Source organism: Oryzias latipes, chromosome 24 (genome assembly GCF_002234675.1).
Source record: "Oryzias latipes chromosome 24, ASM223467v1".
Taxonomy (NCBI): domain Eukaryota; kingdom Metazoa; phylum Chordata; class Actinopteri; order Beloniformes; family Adrianichthyidae; genus Oryzias; species Oryzias latipes.
In genome coordinates this window covers 17,648,161-17,668,926 of record NC_019882.2, presented here as the reverse complement: position 1 = coordinate 17,668,926, position 20,766 = coordinate 17,648,161, and the positions used below count along the sequence as shown (strand labels likewise).

Below are 20,766 nucleotides of genomic sequence, written 5' to 3'. Positions count from 1 at the left end.
TTTCATCAGCTATTCAGTGCTGTATCATCCCAGCATATAGAAGCATGTGAGTGGGGTAAAGCCAGAGCTGCGGCGGAGTATGTGTGCAGTCAACAGGTGCTAATCTTTTAATCAGTACTTTGCTGCTGTGGTGAAGTAATATGGAGAAATGAAAGAAAAATTAATCTCACCGCAAACCGAAAGTGTGAGACTGCTCATAGTGGAACAGGGAATGGATCTTCACGTCTGAATTCACAGCAATCAGCCTGTCAATCAAGTCCTGTGGAGCAAAAGGAGAGGCTGTGAACAAAAACATGTAGGATGAAAACAGGGAGGAAGTGTGCGGCTTGTGAGGTGGAAGCTGCGCATCAGCCTCAGAGTAATGGGAGTTTAGTGGAGGGCCCATGTGAAGTTAAACACATGCATAGGTAGCAGCTGACAACCGGACCAAAGAGCAATCCTGCCCTCATGTGGCTGGAAAAACAACTGCAGGGAGTCATGGAAACACACTCACTGGTATGGAGGTGGGCATTTCTCTAAGGGAGTATTCACTTTTGTTGGGTAAAGGCTGTTGGTGCAGCAGCTCCCACACCGACTGGGAGGATGATAGGAGGTTCACCAAGGACAGGAAGGGCTATGGAGGTAGAAAAAAGTAAACCGCACATCTACGAAAATACTTTTTTTATCAACTTTATAATCGTAAAGCTTAGAGACTAAACTGTTAGACAACACATTTAAATAACCTGGAAGCTGAACAAGTGGATCAACGGACCCATGGGAATGATGTCACATGTGCCGCTGTCCGCCATTTTGGGAATCTAGTACACATTGTTTTAACACATCCAGCGAGTAACATCAGTCACTTTGATGTAGAGAAACAGCCACCAAATCTCATTATATTACATGTGCATTGTTGTTGGTTGTCACAACAACAACAAAATTCAAGCATCTCGATGGATTAGCCTAGTCAAGCAGAAAGGTGGCAGCCTGCAGATGCCAGCAGAATCTGTAGCGCACATTTTGGGTCAGGAAGGCCTATAGTTGCAGTTTTTAAAAGTGATACATATTTAGGAATGGGTACCGCTTGTGTTTTATCCGATACCAATGCCATTCCATTACTTTTGAATGGGTGCCGGAGTTGTGCCATGGTAGTTATCCCTGCCAGAATCTGTCTCCCGCTGTCATAGCGCTCATATTTTGTCTCTAAAAGAGTAAAAATGATGTGGATGTTCACAATGTGTTTAGTTCTGGAGCTGCTCAGGGTTTCTCTTTCATATTTGCCATGGGAGTTTGCAGTTTTTTCACATCTTCAACGTTAAACAACTAAAGAGGTATGTGACACAAAAAAAGTTGAGCGTTGTTTTTCTAATTTAGGATAAGAAACGTGATATATGAAACTGACATTGTTGTGGAGCCATTTGCCAATTGACAATTAATAATTATTGTCTAAAATATTTGAACAAGCCTGTTTTGTTTAGTAGGGAAAACTATTTTTAATGGACAAATGCAGGGGGTCTTCTCTTAAACACAGGGGTACAAATTCTGGCAGTGGTAAACTTTGGCACAACACCTCTTCCAAAACAGTGCCAGAACCTTTACTTTTAAAATCATTAACGGTGATTAATGGAAAACATGAAAAGCTTTACAAAAAGCAGGCAAAGTGAGGAAGCAGCATCACAGGTTCCTGCAGAGCCAGAATGTTCCTGAACTGTTATTTTCTGTCTCTTACATACATCCTCACGCACACCAACATGATCATTGCAACATTAATGCTCATTGAATTCATGTAACCTGAAAGCTTTTTGTATTTTGTCAATATATATTCATCTTAGTAAAATGTAACCCATTCTTTCAATGTACACTGAGACTTCTTCTTTGTGGCCTCGCTGCTCTGTTTTTGTCAGTCTTGGGGGAAGGGTCCATCAGAATAGTCACCAGGCGTTGGATCTGATCCGTGGTCGACTTTGCTGCCCTTTATTTATTATCTTATTATCTTTGCCTTAATCCTACAATTTGACTCCCAAAATGGCGGTTTACACAGGAAATGTCACTTGTAGTGGGTCTATTCAGGCTTCAAAATTACTGGTGGGTGCGTATTGTTGGAATATGATATTTTACCACTAAGCGTTATAACTGCATTGTAAATCCTCTTTTGATTTACTGTTTGAACCAATGACTGTATTAGAGATGGATTTTGGTCACTGATTTGATTTGGGTTGATTTGAGGTCCATTATTTTTTTCTGTGCTCTTTGTCATTTTGACAAGTAATACTGTAAACCAACACCTGAACTTTTTTTTCAATGGGATTTTTGAACAAACTGGAAAAATACGTTCAAGGTGAAGTCAATAACGAAGTACTAATTTTAGGACAATAATATAGTGTCGTAGAAATGTTGACATCGGTGGTCTTGGAAAGGCAAACCAAATCATCCATGTCAACCATTTTTCAAAATTAAATCTTATTTAATTTGTGAATGTTGTTTTGTACAAAGTCCTTGTACCTGAAGACTGAATATTAGGTACTGGAGGTAATCAAAAAATCAAACAAACAAAAGTCCGGTATGGAAGATTGTACCTTGAGGCAGCTTCTGTCAATGGGATCCATGGATGTTGGTTTAGGAGCAGCCAATTGTGCATCATCACTGCCGCATTCAAGAGCAGACCACAGCTGCACCAGCAGCTCCTGAATAAAACCTGCAGGGCATCAAAATCCTGGTTACAGAGACCAATTATAGGATCTGTTACAGAGAAATTAAGCTGTGAAGTTTTCTCCAACAGGTCAACAATTCCCATTCGCCTACTTAACATATGCATATGTCCTCATTTCCAACAGGCATAGGTTGTTTTCTCCTACATCTTCATCACTGTGAATTGGTCAGTGTGTTCTGATGAAAGTAAACCTTGTTCAAGCTTGTCAGAAATGCTACAGACTGTAGCCAGTTAAGAGTCAAACAGAGTCAAGGAGCACTGGAGCAAAAAGTATTTGGCATACCATGAGGGACAATGAAACATGCCATGCTCAGATGCAAATCCACATTGCAACATCAACAAATAGCAACCGGTATCATGACTTGAGAAGAAGACAGTAAATAGCTACAATCAGTGATCAGGTACCCAACAGGACGACAGGGTGAAAGGGAGAAAGGAAGAAAGACAGACCACAGGTGTAAAGACATGAAATCTCCTCACCATAACTAGAGGGTTCAATCCCAAATTCAGCATCCTGAGATTGTATACCAGTCGTAAGGAAGGAGGCTAAGGACTAGTGAGTGTAGGAGCCACTATCAAGGATAACACATCCAAGACCCATTAATACATCAAGAATAAGACCACAAATGATAGTGAATGCCTTAAGCCAGTGTTTCCAACCCTTGTCCACTGGGAAAAAGGCTGGCGGGGAAGCATACATGGAGCACCACAACCAAGAGGCTAAAATAGTGAACAGGAACATGTGTGCAGAATATGGACTGGAAATCCCAAGGTCAAAATGGGAAACACCTCCGAAGGTGGTAGAAAACGAGAGGACAAAGATCCTGGGGGACTTCCAGATCCAGACTGACAGGATGGTAATGGCGAACCAACCAGTCATTGTAATGGTGAATAAAGAACAGTTATAGTGACATTTAAATAAAATAAAAATTGAAACCAGACAGCAAAAACATTTATTTTTAGAATGAAAACTTTTCCACATAATGGTAACTATCCCCCCCTACAATCCACAATTCCATAAACATGTTTGCGTGACTGAGGATACCTGAATCTCGTAGAGCTACAGTGCCTGGAGCAGTTGTTGCCACCTGTGTCACCATCACACCATATCCAAACTTCTCACAGCGGCTAACCTACAAGACACACAAAAAGCATTCAGATCCACAGAAAGGTGTGGCATTTATGTTTTCATCTGACAAAATGGGGACAGAGCTGAGCAAATAACCCAATGTGCAGACAGAAATAGATCCAATCACAGCGTAGAAACCAAATAATGAAAATTTTACATTTAAAGACAAAGTCAATGAAATGATAAAAACGAGGTGCTACTACAGATGTTTACAAGGCTGCTAGGACCAATATCACATGCAACCCTTTAACATCAGTAATGTAGCCAGTGACACCTACATGACACACGCTCTTTGGCATCCTAGGAACACTGACATATCATCTGCAAACCCAGTGCTAACACCTTACTAATGGTTAGAGTGTGGCGTAAGGACATCATGGTACATTCCATTTTCACATCCCTTTTGGTGGGAGCCTCAAGGAACCCAGGGCCCAGGTTTCATGTGTGGCAGTCCTACATCGGGCCAACTGAGCTATCCAGCTCCTTTTTTTATTCTGAAACACCGTGGAGATCCTGCTGTTACAAGGTATGCCGATCTTCACCCAAAAATCACATTTATAGCTCACTTCAGTGCAAAATTAGCCTTAGATTTGTGCCAAGAGAAAGAATTATTTAAAAAAAAAACACATTATTTTTTATCTCAAAATTCTAATAGTCTTTAATACCCTAGTTCTAACAGCTGAATTACCTTTTCTGGTTTATTTCTGTTTTATCTATCAATTTAATATACAGTGGTGATGTTAAATTGTGTCTCACACTTAATTCTGTCAAACCTTAGGAACAAAAGCAGCAAATTGGGCAAAGTGAAGGCGTGAGAACAAAAATGTGTCTGTGCTTTATATTTTCAAACGACAAAAAAGACAGAAAATTGGATTGAAGAACTATGTAAATGTAATGCATCTGGGGAAAAAGCTGAACTGTCACTTTAGTGTCAAACTGGGACCCAAGATGGCACTCTAGAACTCTCAACAGTGACCCAGTCAGAGTTTTTTTCCTCAAGCTATGATATGGGTATTAACGCCCTTTTTACTCAAAAAACATGATTCATTTTTACCATTTTATTTTGATTTCTGAAAGATATTTTTGTTTCCCAAAATCTTTTTTTTTTTTACATTTTGGTTTCTGGAATTTTCTTTTCTTTGTTAAAATTTAAATTTTTTTTGTCTGTTAATTGTCATTTACATTTTTAATGTGTTTTTGTGTTGAGTGATTTGTTGATGTGATTTCACCTTCAGAGCCACAATATAACCAACAGGTTTAAGATTTTCATTTTTGAGTTTTTACAAAACCTTCTGAGACAGTAATCATACTTAAAGATGTGATTAGATTGTTCACATTCAAACAAGTCTTTGCTACTGCAGGAAAGAACTTCTTAGCTAAATAAACCCATAAAGGCATAAAGAGCCAACTTTGATCTTCCATCTGATTTTGGAAAAAGAAAAGGAACCGTACCTGTAGTTTTTTGGTGGAGCGGGAGAACATGTAGGAGATGCACTGAGTGAGGGCTCCAGTCTGCTGGAGCAGCAGCAGACCTCTAGGAGTCGCAGCAAAACTCAGCAGGCTGTCCAACAGTGTTTCCTCCCAAATGAGCCTAAGGGGAAAAAAGAGATTTATTCATTGACTTTTAAGTAAAAAATAAAAAACATCAAGAGCAGGAACTAATTTGTGTACATTTCAGCACACAACATCTGAAAAAAAAAACCATTAAAGGGCATTAAAATAATTCAATAGTAAAATCGATTGCTTTTATTTTAACTGCAGAGAAGCATAATTAACCCTTCAACGCCAAAGCTTTAGCCATCGTTAAAAGGTGGAAGAGTTACAGAGCGTCAAAGAATTATTTAGATTTCACTGGCATCACCTCCAGTTTTAAAGGGCCTATAGATTCAATTCTTAAGCTTTTATAGTAAACAATATCCATGTATATGAAAACATATTACCTTTGGCATACAAAAAACACATTTTTGATGAAATATCGACTTGATCCCTGAGGCTCCGCCTTTCGCTCTCTGTGGGTACCGCCCACTTTATGACATCAACATAGAGCTGGCCTCTACAGCGTGTGCGTTTCGCCCACGTGAACAAACAGCATCCAAACTTTTGCAAAGATGGGTGTGGTTATTGTACGTATAAAAGGAAAGCGTTTTATCCAATCACCGCTAGCTCCGTGAAGAAAGTGGGGGTGTGTTAGCCTGGAGGCGGTGCTGGCAGTGCAGACTCTTCCTGGAAGGGGCTGTTCCTCACTGGTCTACGTCACAATGTGACGTGGGTTTGACAGGGGCTGGTGCTCAGAGCGCAGGTTTTTAGAGGAAGACTCAGAAATGTGTGAACGGGTCAAAATACGGCTTTGGGGCTGCTTATGAATTACCATTATGATACACTTAGAAGCTCAAAAAATTGATTTTGAATGACAGAGACCCTTTAAACTTCCTTTAAGACAACTGCAGTTCACCTGCTGTGTGTTTCTGCAATGTGAATAACGGTATATATATGTTATTGGTAAGCACGGTTTTCACATAAACTGGAGGTTACCGTAATCTCATTGGTCAGGAGTTTCCTAACGCCTAAGCAGACATGCTAGGACTTAATGAAGAGTTGTTGGAGGCTTTGAGCCATTTGAACAAACAATTATCAAACATCTCCATCTGTGCAATGATCCATCACTGTCTGGTGATCCCTGCATTACAACTCATTAGTTAATGGCGTCTTAGTGGGCACTTGAAGTGCTGTACTTGTGTGTGTGGACTCACTCATTAGGCATCTCATGGAGGGATGTTTCAGGACTGGCTTCAGATATCCTCTCTGGTAAGGAGCTGGTCTATTTAGAAAAAAATTCAAAAGTTTATGTGTATCGCAGTAGCAAATATTAAACAAAGAATAGCTTCTTTTTCTGTAATTTAGTTGAACAAAACATACAGTTTTAAGGTTGTTCTAACAATTTTTTGGTCTTACGTTTAGTTTCTTTTCAATTTTTTTAAAATTAGTCCTTTTAAACGCTTCTCTTTTAGTTTGTGTAGAGTTTGTCTATTAATGTATCATATTTTTTTTAAATCAAACAGTTCAAGCCTAAAGTAGCAGTAAACACATAGAGATTGGCAATTCTTGAATATTTCAACTCTATACCAAGAAAAATTGCTGTAAAGTCCAAGCAACCATACAACTCTTTGATCGTTTTCGGCCGATAAACTTGTGTGACAATTTTTATGTAATAATATGAAAGTAAATTTCTTCCCTAGCAACCATTGTTTTCCCCTTTGCAACACCCACATTGTTATCTGCATAACATATCAGCCTTAGGTGCGTTTGTTTTTTTTAAAGAAATATTTGAATTTTTTTAAGCAAGAGATTGGACAAGATTGAAAATAAAAAATAGACAAAGGTTTTCTGCAACTTGAAATATTTAAATTCAGCTGACACGAGCACCAGCCTGCAAGGAGCAGAAACCTGGAAGAAATGAAAAAATGTTGAGGTCATTTGGTGACCTTGAAAAGGTTAACAACGTTGAGTTTATTTTACACACAATCAAATTCTGATGACAGTTCCTGGATTGCCTTTTTGATCAAGACAGTAACCAACTTTTGCTTCAACCCACATCAATGATATTCTACCAGAGATAACACATCACGTTTTTCAGTGTTTCCTTGTTTATCACACGTTCCATAAATAACACACAATAGGTGAAATCTAAGAATTACAGACAACTTAAAGCTGTAAAACTCCTCAGTACAAACTTTATACACTTTTCTCATGCAGACATGATCATTTTCACACTTTTCTCTCTTGCTTAAATTCTCACAGGTCAAATCTGCTTATTGGGATATTTCCTGCTGCAAGATTTAGATTTTTATAGTTCTGATACCTTAAGAAAAACTATTATTGCAGATACAGAAAACACGAACACAGCATATTTTTACATATTTTTTTAAGTGTAAAGAAAGATAAAAAATGAATAAAGAAAAAAAACGTGTTGGTCTGTCTCATTTCCGTTTACATTCAGTTGACTCCAAAGGGTTTTGTGAGACTCTGCACATGTCAGATTCTAGCTAAACTTCCATGGAATAACTTGGCATTAAAAACGCTGTGATTTCAAGCTTTTACTCAGGATGGCGCCCTCCACAAAGGCACAATCCTATTTCAACAGGACAGTTTCTGTGAGTTTACAGAAGTCATCAACAGGCAAAATAGAATCAAGAGGGTTCCATTTGAAACAATGGCTGAATTGAAATAATGCCTGAGAGCTCTACAGACGACTGCAGCCATGTTTGATTTACATTCACCGCTAGCAGAAGAAAGTATAGAAAATTTCATGGAATCAGAATCAAACCTTATATAGAGAACATCAAATCAGGATTGGGTGTTGACATGAATTGTTGCTGAACTTGCAATAAAGCTTTGTGTTCAACGACTCCATGCCTCTGCTGTAGAGCAAGCACGGGCTTCATCTCTGCAGATATTTTCACATAGACGCTGTTCTGACAGACGTGCTGTTCCAGAAACCTTGATTAGGAGGTTTTTTTTGGGCTGGTTAGCCTCCATATGATGGAAGCAGCTCCTTGATGAGGCGAGTAGATAAAGTAAGACGTGCGCTCACAAAGCAAACCGAGCATGACAAACGTTCGGCGGCACTGAAACTAAACATAAGATAGTCTCCATTTCATGATGCTGAAAGCAGATGGAGATAAAAAGCTTGTAAACGAACATTTTCTAGAATTTATGTGCATTTTCTAGTGATAAATGCCTATTTATGTCCCCTGATTTATATAAAAAGAATGTACAGACTCTTTTTTTCAAACAAAAGGGTCATTTTAGAATTAATAACGGCTACATTCACCAAGAGGTCAAAATGAGTTTTGTATTTCTGCAGGTACCTTTCTCCATGCAGCAGCTATGGCTTTATGAAGTCCGTAGGGCTCAAGGACCTGCAGGCCCTCGCAGGTGTTGTACATCTGCCAGCACACAAAGATGAAGGCTCCACACACCGAATGTGACACTGCTGATCCGCTCAATGATGGCAGTCCGTTACCCAGCAGCCTCAGGGTGAACTGTGCAATTATATGAGCAGTACAGGCTCTGCGGATGTCAGAAAACAGAAAGAAATAGGCTAAAAAAGAGATAAAAGAGACTTTTTTCTACACATAAATGTATAAATGTGAGTCTTTTCATCCTTTTCTTTTCACCCTACTCTAATATTTATAATAGAATTTTCTATTGTGCAATGTTACACGTAATAAAAAATAAGATTGTAAGAAAACTAGAAAGTACTGACGTTAAAAACCAGAACAACTGATCTGAGGAACACCTCTGAGAACACAGTTAGAAAGGTGAAGCACTGAGCCTTAGATTGTGTTTCACAAATGCAAACCACCTGGGAATGTTTGTAAAGAACCAAATTGAGCAATTTAACAGAAAAACCCCATGTTCATTGTAAAGCACAGTGGGAGAAGCATTATAATTTGGGCTTGGACATTCTCCATCTGCAAAGGTGAGCTGACACCCGTCGTCAGTTGAGTGTCTGGCAACCACGCAGGAAAGCATGGTTGCCAGGCAACCCAACGTCAACCACCCAGACCAGAACCAGAAGGACCACCACCGATGAAGTGTTTAGGGTCAGACAGCAGAAGATAAAACCAGTGAAAGGCTGTTTCATATGCTTACCAAATATGCGTTTTGAATACATTTTATTTCTCAAAAGTTTTCTTTACTGAGAAACATGGGAGCTTTGCCAGTTCTAATCTGTTTGCTCTGCATGAACCGGGAGGATTTGTTTCACATATTTAACTCCACACAAAAGTCTTCAAGGCTACCTGAGAAGGTCTGCTTCTTCCCGTCAAAACTTCGCAGCCTCACCTCTCTCCCTGGGGCCCCACCACATTCTTCTCATATAAGAAGAGGGCTAATCCTCTGTCGGTGTTTGCAATGCGAGCCAGAACGTCCGCAATAAGAATCAGTGTGGTTGCCGGGGAATCCAGCGTGCTCTGTAAACAAATAATCAATCCAATCCGTTAAAGCATCATTGATGAAAACCCCGTTCCTGCTGTGAGAACTTCCCAGTCCACAGAAAGTCTCCTCTGACAAAAACCTTCCAGGTTTTCTTCAAAATGCATGCGTGACCTGTTGTCCACTGAGCAGCGCGACCACGGGAGCCAGCAGCTTCTCCATGACGGCGGTCTGGTGGAGGCATTCAGCTGCGCAGTCTGGCTGCTCACACAACATCCACAGCAGCTCCAACACCAAACCGCTGGGTGACAACGGGTCTGAGCATGAAAACATCACAAAGTTAGAACAGTTTGATTGATCCAAATATAGTTTTTGGTTGTATTTGTAACTTCAGTTGGTCCAAATTGTGACACCTGCTGGTTTAAAGCATTTCTGAAGGATGTTTTAGAAAACCAGAGGACCTTTTGCTTAGAATACTTTACAAAGCAAAGTGAGTTTTGAACATTGCAGGTGACTGAGTTGGATTGAGCAGGAATGCCCAAAATGCTGATACCTTTGGTTATTTCGGTTTGCTTTTGAACTTTATAATTAAGAGAGTACCAAACCCCTTTGAAATGCTGCATTGTTACAACAGCTACTCCTAAAACAAGCCTTTAAACCCAGTGCTGGCCAACCCTGGCCCTCAAGAGCCACAATCCTGCCAGGTTTCCAGCTCTCCTTGACTATCTTTCTCCTGATTGGCTAACTCAAGTGATTCCCCATCCTGGCTGCCTAAACACACCTGATCGAGGTAGTCGGTGTCAAGCAGTCCTGGGAGAGCTGGAAAGCAGGCAGAATTGTGGCTCTTAAGGACCAGGTTGGCCAGCCCTGCTTTAACCCATTAATTGTATAAGATTACTGGACAGAGAGAGTGTGACGTCACCAACAGAAAATGAATTCTAATAATATTAATTAATTGACTGCCATTTGGAGCCAGATGAGGTTAGAAAGTAGTGATGGGTCCGAGTCATTATCTTTTGATATATTGTGGTCTTTGAATTATGATTATGTCGTTTTTTGCCTAAATAAAAAAAAAAAAAAAGCCTGTAAAAGCTCTTTGTTGCCAGTGGAACAAAGAGCTTTCCTTCGGCCTCATTTAAGGCACCTTTATTACACGATGTTATGGCAGATGGTAACACAGTTTGTGGACATTCTTTCATAAAACTGATCCTAAAAGCACTGCTGAGGATTTGTAACGCTCGTTCATTTGAAAAAACCTGAGGGGATCCTGCACCTATTCCAAAGAAACACAACACTAACACAGCTAACTCTCTTTATTTTATATCTTCCCAAGTAGAAATAAGTGATAGGAGCTTCGCTGTGAATACAATTTCCTCCTGGGATAAATAAAGTATTCCGATTCTGATTCATTCCATGTAATTAATAAATAACTCAATAAAGTATTTTAAGACACAACTTTACTTCCTGATTCAGTACAAGGTTAATAGATACAAGCCGTGGTTAAAGGCGTTTTATGTCTGACTGGAAATTACGGCTTGCTTCTTGATTCTAGACAGAGGCTGAGGAGCACTGAGGTCACTGCAGGTGAACATGTCTGTGTGCGTGTGCGTGGGCCGCACCTGTGTGCGAGGCATCGCTGGGCAGAGGCTTGGGGTGGTGATACATGATGTTTATGAGAATGACGAGCAGGTCTGTGAGAGTGACTGGCTCTGAAACACAAATATAGCTGCTTATTGTCCAGACAGAGACACGAATCCTGAGGGGAAAAAGGCTGAATCACCAAAACACAGTTTTAGGTGCAAGATAAGACGCTGTCATAAAATCCTCTGCTGTTGTACGTTTGATGAAAATTTAGCGCCAGCAGGAAAATATTACTAGATATTAACCCCGTACAAAATAACCTCCCCACCACCAAATCATTATTACTTTTTAACTTATAATTAAAAAGAACTGTCAGTGAGATGAATATGTTGACAAAAATGTATAAAAATACTAATTAGATATACAATTTAAGATGATTTTGATGACGATAATACTAAACACTTTTTTATATTACTCTTCTATTGCTAAATTAATTTGGGAGAATTGTACTTTCACTTTGTGTAGTTCACAGACTCACTACTAGGTGACTTTTAAGCAATTTGTGTATCAGGGGCGTTCAGTTTCAATGGTAGTAGAGGAGGCTAATCCCAATTGAATGATGCTAATGTAAATTATAGGATGCTGACTCCAATCAGAGAATACTAATGCTAATCCCAGAACGCTAATACGAATATCTAATTTTGTAAAAAATAAATGAATACTAAAGAAACAGTATTGTCGACATTATCGAAATGTAATCTCAAGGTTTTATAAAAGTGAAAAAAACCTGATAATCCTATGATTTTAACAACACATTTGTCCCACGTAACAATACTCATAAAAACTTAAGGCTGCTATCAACAAAAAATTTACATGGAGAACTGTATTAAAACTGCAATAAGTGACACATGATGACACACGAGGCTGATGCAAAGTCATTTCATGACATAAGAGTCTAGATTCAAAGAGAACACCTTTGATAGACAGTGATTCACAGGTGACTGAGTAACACAGACTGATACAGGGTGTGTTGGGGAGAGGCGTGTTATACGTGTGCACTGATCAGACATACACCTGCTGGAGATTATGGGCTGTAAAGATGGGAAGGATTGTTCTTCTTTGGAATTATTGTGACTGATGCAACACCCATCAGTACAGGACAATAAAGCCCTCCTTAAGTGGAGACATGTGCCCAAAGCTAAATGTTAAACTGCTAAAGTTACGTAAGATTCCATGTCAGGGAGCACAGAACGTGTTAGCATCAAACCTTTGTGCTTCCTGATTCGGATGGGAAACAGCTTTCTCCCATTGGCATAAAGGATCAGTTTCCCCAGAACACACACAGAGTGGACGAAGAGGGCAAAATCCAGCTCCTTTCCGGAGTAAACGCTGCTCTGCAATGCGCCTGAAACGAACAAAAAAAAAACATTTATGGATCTTGGTCCGTGTCCTTTTTTGGCATTTGAAGTCTCTTTATAACAATAGAAACAAGCAAATTAAGATAAAACTTAAGTTCAATTTTAAACAGAATTTAAAACCCTAAATTGCAATAATTCGGTATCCAGCGTAATAACAGCCATTGCCTAAAAATAGAACTTGTTTCTTTTTTGTAATATAATAAGAAAACAGTTTATGTTTTTTATGACTGCTAGAAACTAGAACGGCTTGTTTCATCGTATTGCAGCAACAAACAAACAGTAATCAGCACGCCAGGAGTTTTGTCGTTTGAATCTTGTTCAAAAGCTGCTGCAATGGTCCATCCACACAGTATCACCTGCACACTCTGTGCGTGCAGTGAGTGTGTGTGCAACTTAAATTAGCCTTACAGACACCTTTTTGATACACTTACCACATGCACAATAATGGTATATTCCATTTTCATGACGTCCCTTACGGTGACTGTACAAACCTCTAGGGAGGTGCAAAACACACCTGCACTCCCTTTACAATGCTCCTCTCTACGACCCTCCATGGACCTGGACTACACAAAAACCTGCAGCACGGGCCAGGGTCAACACTCGTATGGGTGCATGTGACCTTGCCTGCCACTAAAGTGAAGGGCTGCTCTTTTCTTTGTAAGAGCACATCTGTGTTTTTGTAGTTCCTGAATGCACTCAAACAACAAAGGCTTCAAGCTAGGTCTTCAATTGCAGACCTGGATTCCTGGAATAGCACTTAATGGCTCCCAGTGAGCTTTTTTTTGTCAAAAAACAGCCATTATTCCATTTCACTGCAGCTCTGAATGTTTTCTATCACACTGTGGCCTGCATCAGGCTGATGGAGGGGAAGAGGGTTCGACTTACTGGCGTTCTTCTGCTTCCCTGCGAGAGCATCGCTCACGTCGCCCCTGAAACCTTCGCTGGCCTCGCTGTAATGGATGCACTGCTGAACCGCCACCACCACCTGGTGAAGAGCAGAGCATTGGAATCCGTTGGTGTGTTGGAGCAGTCCACCTCCAACTGAGAAACCTCACTTTACGATTTACAGGGCATTGCTCAAAGGCATAGAATTGTGAGAGTTATTGTTGGTTAGCTCAGAGAAAGTTTAAGAGTTCATGTGGTGGAAATTGACTCACTCAAGCCAGGAGGATTAAAGTGAGAGGTTTAAATTAATCGATCCATTCTTGCGTCAAATTGTCAAAGTGGCATTCATCTGCAGTTGATCTGTGTTTGCGTATCAAACACGGTGACTCATCTGGGATTGCACTTCATTTACCATCAGATCTACCCTCTTGACAGGGAGAAATACAGTTTAAGCTGGATCTCTGTGAGCCGGACACTTCAGTTACAGTTCTCTAACAGCCATTTCACACTTAATACCCACTAAAGCACAAAAGTCCTGTCCAAGGGCGGATCTCAGATTTCTGCAAGGGCCTAGAGCTAAGCTGTACATCTCCTATGGGACAGGAAGCAGCGTCTTTGGTGAGCTGGATACCAGATCTGGTGACAGATGTGCTCTCAAGTCATTTTTTGCAAATCAGAGTCGGTGTCAAGTCCTTCAGGCTTCAATTTGCAAGTTGCATCTCAAGTTTTATAATTAAAATTGTTCTTCGTCCTTACAAAATGTCGCTGTGACTGCCTGAAACACACTTTTAGAGAGTCTGTGGATCTGCAATTGTAAAACAATAAGAAGTCCCAGTCACTATACACAAACGTGTATAATTTATATGTAATTAAAATTATTTTTTTTAAAAAGCTAAACTTAAATGTTTTTATCTTTGCTGTTGGCATTTTTTTAAGAAATCACAAAAAAGGCAGTGATTACTGAGTGAATCTTACCAGAAGCTTGTACTTTCTCTCCAAGAGTCTGAGAACAACATTCCTGCTGTAGTAACCATGCTGAGCAAACAGAAGAGAACAACCAAGAAAGACAAAAAAACAACAAAAGAAAGCAAGTTAATAAAGCCTAGTTTACAGTCTTCAAAACCGAACATAACAACACAAGGAGTTTCCATTTAAGGTTAATAAGAAGCACAAAGAAGCATCATAACTTTGCTGTTACGTCGTTCAAGCAGAGTTTTGCTCTACATGTTGCTGGAATTGTCTCAGCTTTAGCAGAACTCTCAGGGAATACAATAAAATCTCCAGCAAAAACTGCAGCTGAAAGCATTTGAGCTATAAAGTGGTACAACTACTTCTAACTTTGCAGAACCTAACAAACGTTCTAGAAATATCCATGTTTTTTTGCCGTATTTTAACAGTAAAAGAAAAAGAACAAACACACCATCCACTTGATGAACCAGTCCGCTTTGATGTCCAGTAGTGTCAGTAAATGTATCGGCTCCAGGGGTTTTTCAGCTGAACCGTGTGGGTGATGGAAGGACAGCAGGGACAGACTGCTCTCTATCACGTCTTCCATATATCTGTAGCAAAGTCAACAGAGTGAAACGTAGCATCTTTCTCCAAAACAGGAGTGAAAACACAAACTGCAGCTGAGTGCCTCGTGTGACGGACGTGTTTTGCTTTAGTTTTATAGTGTGTTAATATAACTTAGACTCTCAAGTGTTAAGTTTAATATCTATGCAATTAACAGTATTTATATAGGACTTGTGTCGAATTGCTCCGACTGTTTTTTCTTCAGACATACGATTTGCATATCCAACATTCTTGGAGACAGCTCTTAAAAAAAACAAAAAGTATGGTATGGCTGCTGAAAATATTGGCTAACATAAACATAACATGCAACAAAGCCTCTGTGCTGAAATCCTTGACATGAACTCACTTCTCAGGGTGACGAATCCAGAAGGAAGCCACCTCCTTCTGGAAGTCATTAATCAATCGCATCTGAAATGCACAAAGCAAAATAATTAGAAAAACTCTTCTGAAACGACCTTTAGTTGAGCTGAAAAGAAAGTACCTGCTTGAGAAGGCGGGTTATCTTAGGAGTGTTGATGTCGAGGGTTGCTGAGCCGCTTGGGAAGTTCAGCTTGTGAGACACAAAACTGGATTCTACATTTTTAGCTGTTAAGAAAAAAGCATATCGACACCAATTAATGTCATGAAACTGATAAATTCTTTAACTTATTTGTAAAATAAATGATTTTCAGTTTTTTCCACAAAGTAGTTTAAAAAAATCTACCAAAGGAACGAGGATATAAAGCAGAATTTAACAGATCGTCTTTCTTCAACTTTTAGTTGTTATTTTTTATTTTATTTTATATACAGCTTGTGTCTGTAAAATTGCTCTCTCCCATTGACCGTGCTTCTCCCCCTATCTCTAAGGCAGCGCCCAGCCACCCTAAGGGTGTTCTCTGGCTCAGCTCTCTTGACCATAATGGGCCGGTACGGCGACTGCATAACGGCAGATGCCGCACCAATCTGCCTGTCAATCTCACGCTCCAATCTTCCCTCACTTGGGTTCAAGACCCCAATATACTCCTCCACCTGGGGAAGGGACACTGCGCCCATTTAGACAGGACAACATCATCTGCAAAGAGGAGAAAGGAAATCCTGTGGTCCCCAAACCGGACCTCCTCCGGCCCCTGGTTGTGCCTAAAAATTCTGTGCTCAAAGGGCAGCACTGCCAGAGTCCAACATGCAACGGTAACGGGTCCAACTTACTGCCGGCTATGCAAACCACTGGACAGCCCTCAGTAAGGCTCCACGGATCCCATCCTCCACAGGAAACCACAGGGGACCCGGTTGAACACCTTCTTCAAATCCACAAACACATATGGACTGGATAAGTGAACTCCCACAAACCCTCCAGCACTCTAAAAAGGGTTAGGGCCGGTCCACTGTTCCACAACCAGGACAGAAACCGGACTGTTGTTCCTGGATCTGAGGTTCAACTATCGGATGGACTCTCCTCTCAGGGTACCCTGGCATAGACTTTCCATTGTGATTCCCCGGGAGCTGGAACACCCCCCCATTGAAAAGGGGGTCGCTGAGACACCTGCCTTCAACTGCCACACAAACCACATTGGACAGGCCCCTACAGGTGTTTGGCCCACATGACTGTAATCCCCAGTCCTGGCTCTGGAGTGGGGCTTCAGTGAAGCCAATCCTGGCGACATAGCAAAATCTTTGTTTGTACTTCTCATCAAGCGGGTTCTGAACAGCTCTTTGTCTGGCTCGTCACCCAGGACCTGTCTGTCTGCAAAATCTCTAGACAGTTTAGCTCCTGGGATGACTAAAGCTCTTCAACCCCTCCACCACATTAAGGTGGCGGTTCAATGATGAAGAAAATACATTTTGTTAAAAAAAACAGTCATATCTCTATTTACATTTCCTACCTAAACTGGCGAACATCTCTCTGGTGACATTGAGTGGAGAGCAGGAGAAGCTTTTAGCAAAAAACTGCAACGCCTCTTCCTGACAGGGACAGGAGAAAAAGAGACCTTTATTCCTGCAGTGGCGGAAGGAAATGTGGGTGTGTGGGACAGCGGGGGGACATGAGGTTAGGACTCACACTGAGCTCGGCCTCGTTCAGAGCCAAAGAGAGGTTCCTGCGCAGGGTACTCCAGCTCTCGCAGCTCAACAGATCAGGCAGAGACGCACGGCAGAGGACGTGCAACGCCTCCCGACGCATCTACACACACATTCAAACAGATCCCAGCTTGAATGAATTTTAAGATGATCGGGGGCGATGGGTGTGGCCGAAATCTCCAAAATGTGACTGTCTAAACCTGGTTTAAGAGATCTACTCTTTGTAGGGGTGTAACCATGAATCGATTTATTTTCCTATGATCCAACCAGATCAATCTGTCTGAGGCAAGCTGTCAATCAAATTGACCTAAACCAGGGGTGTCAAAGAGGGCCGGATTTAGTGAAGTGAAACTGTATGTGGGCTAGGGCTGCACGATATGAAGAAAACCCGCGATATGCGATATTAGAAATTAATATTGCGATAACGATATAATTTGCGGTATATAAACAATTAGCAAAACAACCAAAAATATTATTCCCATTCCATTACAACAGCTTAAAAATTATACTACAAATGACCCTTGTTGACATAGGAGGCGAACATACAACATAATAGAGCGCCATCCGATTAGTTAACAACGTGAAGGGGTCCATCTGATTGGTCAAATGCAGAAAGGGATTCTTTCAATCCATTAAACACTTCAAGCTGCCATAAGACTGTTTGGCCACATCTAAGGTAACCATTTATTGCAAATTTGCTGTCTTTTGCGATATGCATATTGCACAGCTTGATATTGCGATAAAGATAAATTTGCGGTATATTGTTCAGGCCTACTGGGGGCCAACCCTTTGGCCTGCATTCTTGAACTTTTTAATAAGGTTAAGTGCAAATGAACAGTTTAATGAACATTGCTGGGCAGCACATATGCATATTTAAAATGATCATAGCTTGGTAAATATTCTGCCAAGAGCTCTGAAAATTAATGCATGAAGTTATTATTGTTTCTTGAAGGTGGATAAATGAAAGCACAGAGAACAGGTTCCACTAAAAAGAATTTAAATAACTGCAGCTCAAAAGAGGAGTATGTGTTTGTGGAAAGAAGGCAAAAACTTCAGTTAAAAAACAGAATCTGAATCTGTATTGTGTAGCTCTGAGTTCTGACAGGCTGAGCACAGCTAAAACATACATAGAACAGATGGGAAACAACCATGGTGGTGAATGTGAAAGCCTCAGGTTGGGTACCTCTTTGGGCTTGCCGGGCTCAAGTCTTTCAGCTAGAAGCTGGAGCTCCTCCTGCGTGATGAAGGTGTAGCTCTGGAAAAGATCAAGAGGAGAGTCTCAGAGAGAGAAAACAACCCCATTCCAGAATCAAACCCCCCTCGTGTCTTGTTCCTCTGACCTGGTTGAAGGAGGAGTCGCTGTCGGAGCAGCTGTCTGTGAAGTGGCTGCTGTGCTGGCTGTGCTCCCTCTCTCTGTGCGTCTCCTCTTTTCTCAGCTGGCTCTCCTTGTATTTGTTGGTTAAACACTCCACAACAGAGCTCAGTGAGGTTTTCAAGGTCTGCATCATCTGCTGATACCTGGTTCAAGAAGAAAAAAACGGATTATCTGAAAGTCCACCATAGCTTTTCTTGAAATTCTGTTGATGAACTTTTATTCTTTTTAAATACCGGTATGTCTATTTCTAATGCAGCCTGAGTCCTTTTATGTTGTCTTGTTCAGCAAACAATAACTGTAAAGTAAACTCCTTCTTAAGATGACAGAAGAACATAAAACATAAAAAAGAACATTTAAATTTTATATAATCACAGTCAGACAGACTTGGTTTTAGCACGATCCATTTTAAGTAATTTTTTTGTTTAATTTCTGCAAAACAAGGACAAAAACAACACAATAAAATGTGTTTTTTTTCACAATAAAAGGGCAAAAGCAAAAAGAAAACATAATATATTTTTGCTTTATGCACCATACAGCCCGAAAAATATGTTACTGTTTTAAAAATACAAAAGGTTTTGTGTTTTTCTTCAGTCAAAAAGCCACATGTGGCTCCACAGCCTCAGGTTGTGGGCCCCTGTTCTAAGTTACTCTTACTCAGCAGAGTCTTTGTTCCGGCACGCCACAACATTAATCAAGGCGTCGTGTCCTGATCCGGTCCCGTGTTGGCCCTCTCCTAAAGTTAAGTTCAGCATCTCCTCCTCCACCGCGGCGCCCAAAGAGCTCTCTATATGTTGACGGAGGTACCTAACAAACTCATAGCTAAATAAAAACAGACAGAAACCAAAACAACCCGTGTGAGAATTTTGAAGGCATAGTTACAGTTTTTCTCAGTCGCTTTAGTAGAATTCTCAGATCAGAATGAAATTCCCAAAACTATTTGTTCAATCTTCACATCATGATGTCACTTGTGCACATCATATAAGCAGTTTCTCACTTCTTTGAACAAGTTGCAATAGCTTTGGTACATCCATGCAAATGATTATGTACAATTATCTGCTCTTTGCTACATTATCAATTGTTTTTGTCATGTTGATCAAAATGTATTATCTAGTTCACTGTGCAATAGTCTTACTCCTCAAAACACTTAGTCATTAGTTCATCGTATAAGTCATTAACTGCAAAATGGTTTACCAAGTTGTCATAATGTGACAAACATATTTCGCTGCATTTCAAGAGAGGATATTCGCTGTGATGTGGATGAGAATTTGTGGCCTAACATACAAGAACGACAAGAGGTGTAGGAAGACCACACCAATTCCTACTGCACTGCCTGTATTGTTGGACAGAATATTGTCCTATCTCCCTTTGTATTACTGTTTGCAGTGGGTTTTTTCTATGTTGGTATGACATGGTCTGTCAACAAATTACAAAATGAACAGTAAAAGTGTAAATGTGAATCTTGTTCAGTCTCTTGCAATCAAACAAAAAAGGTGTAACTTACATTTTACAATAATTGTCATCAGAACTTTAGCCATAGTTTACATCAGAACTTCCCTCTAAAGTACACACTTATATTGACAACATGACTAAGTAATTTGACTGTCTTGTTCGTAGACAATGACACAAGGACTTGACATTCTGATGGCCCTGACATGTTCAATGACATAAAGACTTAGTTTTGAGAGATGAACTAAAGATTTTGAGCAAGTTACAGGCTTTTGCAAGAAATCCATAGTGTTTGGCTGTTTGTACAAATTGTTTTGAGAAATGCACACAGGTATTTGCAAACTTCAATTCTGATCTGAGAATTGTACTAAAGCGACTGAGAAAAACTGTTGAGGACCACATGTGTTTGTGGGTGACCTCACCTATAGAAGTTCTTGTCAGTCTCCTCCAGGTGGAGGAGGATCTCTTGAGCAGCTTCACCTGAAGTTGCCCCGGTTATTTTCTCACTGATACTTTTTAGAAACTGTTTGATGAGGGACTGCAACTCCACCTCATCTTTCACCAGCAGCTGAGACATATTTGTTGCTGAGGAGTAGATCAGAAAATGAGACCAAAAAAAAGGATTATTAAGGACCCGCTCCAATGAAAATGGTGTTTTTCACGTGTTCTTGTAGCATTTTTC

At 40.3% G+C, this 20,766-nt stretch overlaps 1 protein-coding gene across 2 annotated transcripts in view; it reads right to left on the bottom strand.

Annotated features, from left to right (window-relative positions):
- tbc1d32 (TBC1 domain family member 32) overlaps nucleotides 1-20,766 on the bottom strand; it is a 35,525-nt gene that overhangs the window by 13,506 nt on the left and 1,253 nt on the right. For both annotated transcript variants that reach the window (XM_011491974.3, XM_011491975.3), the window contains exons 2-23: nucleotides 20,507-20,669; nucleotides 19,293-19,457; nucleotides 18,604-18,781; nucleotides 18,447-18,518; nucleotides 17,247-17,366; nucleotides 17,071-17,149; nucleotides 15,693-15,796; nucleotides 15,558-15,619; nucleotides 15,060-15,198; nucleotides 14,615-14,674; nucleotides 13,640-13,739; nucleotides 12,604-12,741; nucleotides 11,375-11,464; nucleotides 9,930-10,072; nucleotides 9,666-9,793; nucleotides 8,687-8,888; nucleotides 6,569-6,636; nucleotides 5,271-5,409; nucleotides 3,735-3,822; nucleotides 2,556-2,674; nucleotides 494-613; nucleotides 171-259 (exon numbers count right to left, since the gene is read on the bottom strand). In XM_011491974.3, coding sequence (XP_011490276.1) covers nucleotides 171-259; nucleotides 494-613; nucleotides 2,556-2,674; nucleotides 3,735-3,822; nucleotides 5,271-5,409; nucleotides 6,569-6,636; nucleotides 8,687-8,888; nucleotides 9,666-9,793; nucleotides 9,930-10,072; nucleotides 11,375-11,464; nucleotides 12,604-12,741; nucleotides 13,640-13,739; nucleotides 14,615-14,674; nucleotides 15,060-15,198; nucleotides 15,558-15,619; nucleotides 15,693-15,796; nucleotides 17,071-17,149; nucleotides 17,247-17,366; nucleotides 18,447-18,518; nucleotides 18,604-18,781; nucleotides 19,293-19,457; nucleotides 20,507-20,661 — 2,558 coding nt within the window. In that variant the 5' untranslated portion in view covers nucleotides 20,662-20,669. The remainder of the gene's footprint in view (nucleotides 1-170; nucleotides 260-493; nucleotides 614-2,555; nucleotides 2,675-3,734; nucleotides 3,823-5,270; nucleotides 5,410-6,568; nucleotides 6,637-8,686; nucleotides 8,889-9,665; nucleotides 9,794-9,929; nucleotides 10,073-11,374; nucleotides 11,465-12,603; nucleotides 12,742-13,639; nucleotides 13,740-14,614; nucleotides 14,675-15,059; nucleotides 15,199-15,557; nucleotides 15,620-15,692; nucleotides 15,797-17,070; nucleotides 17,150-17,246; nucleotides 17,367-18,446; nucleotides 18,519-18,603; nucleotides 18,782-19,292; nucleotides 19,458-20,506; nucleotides 20,670-20,766) is intronic.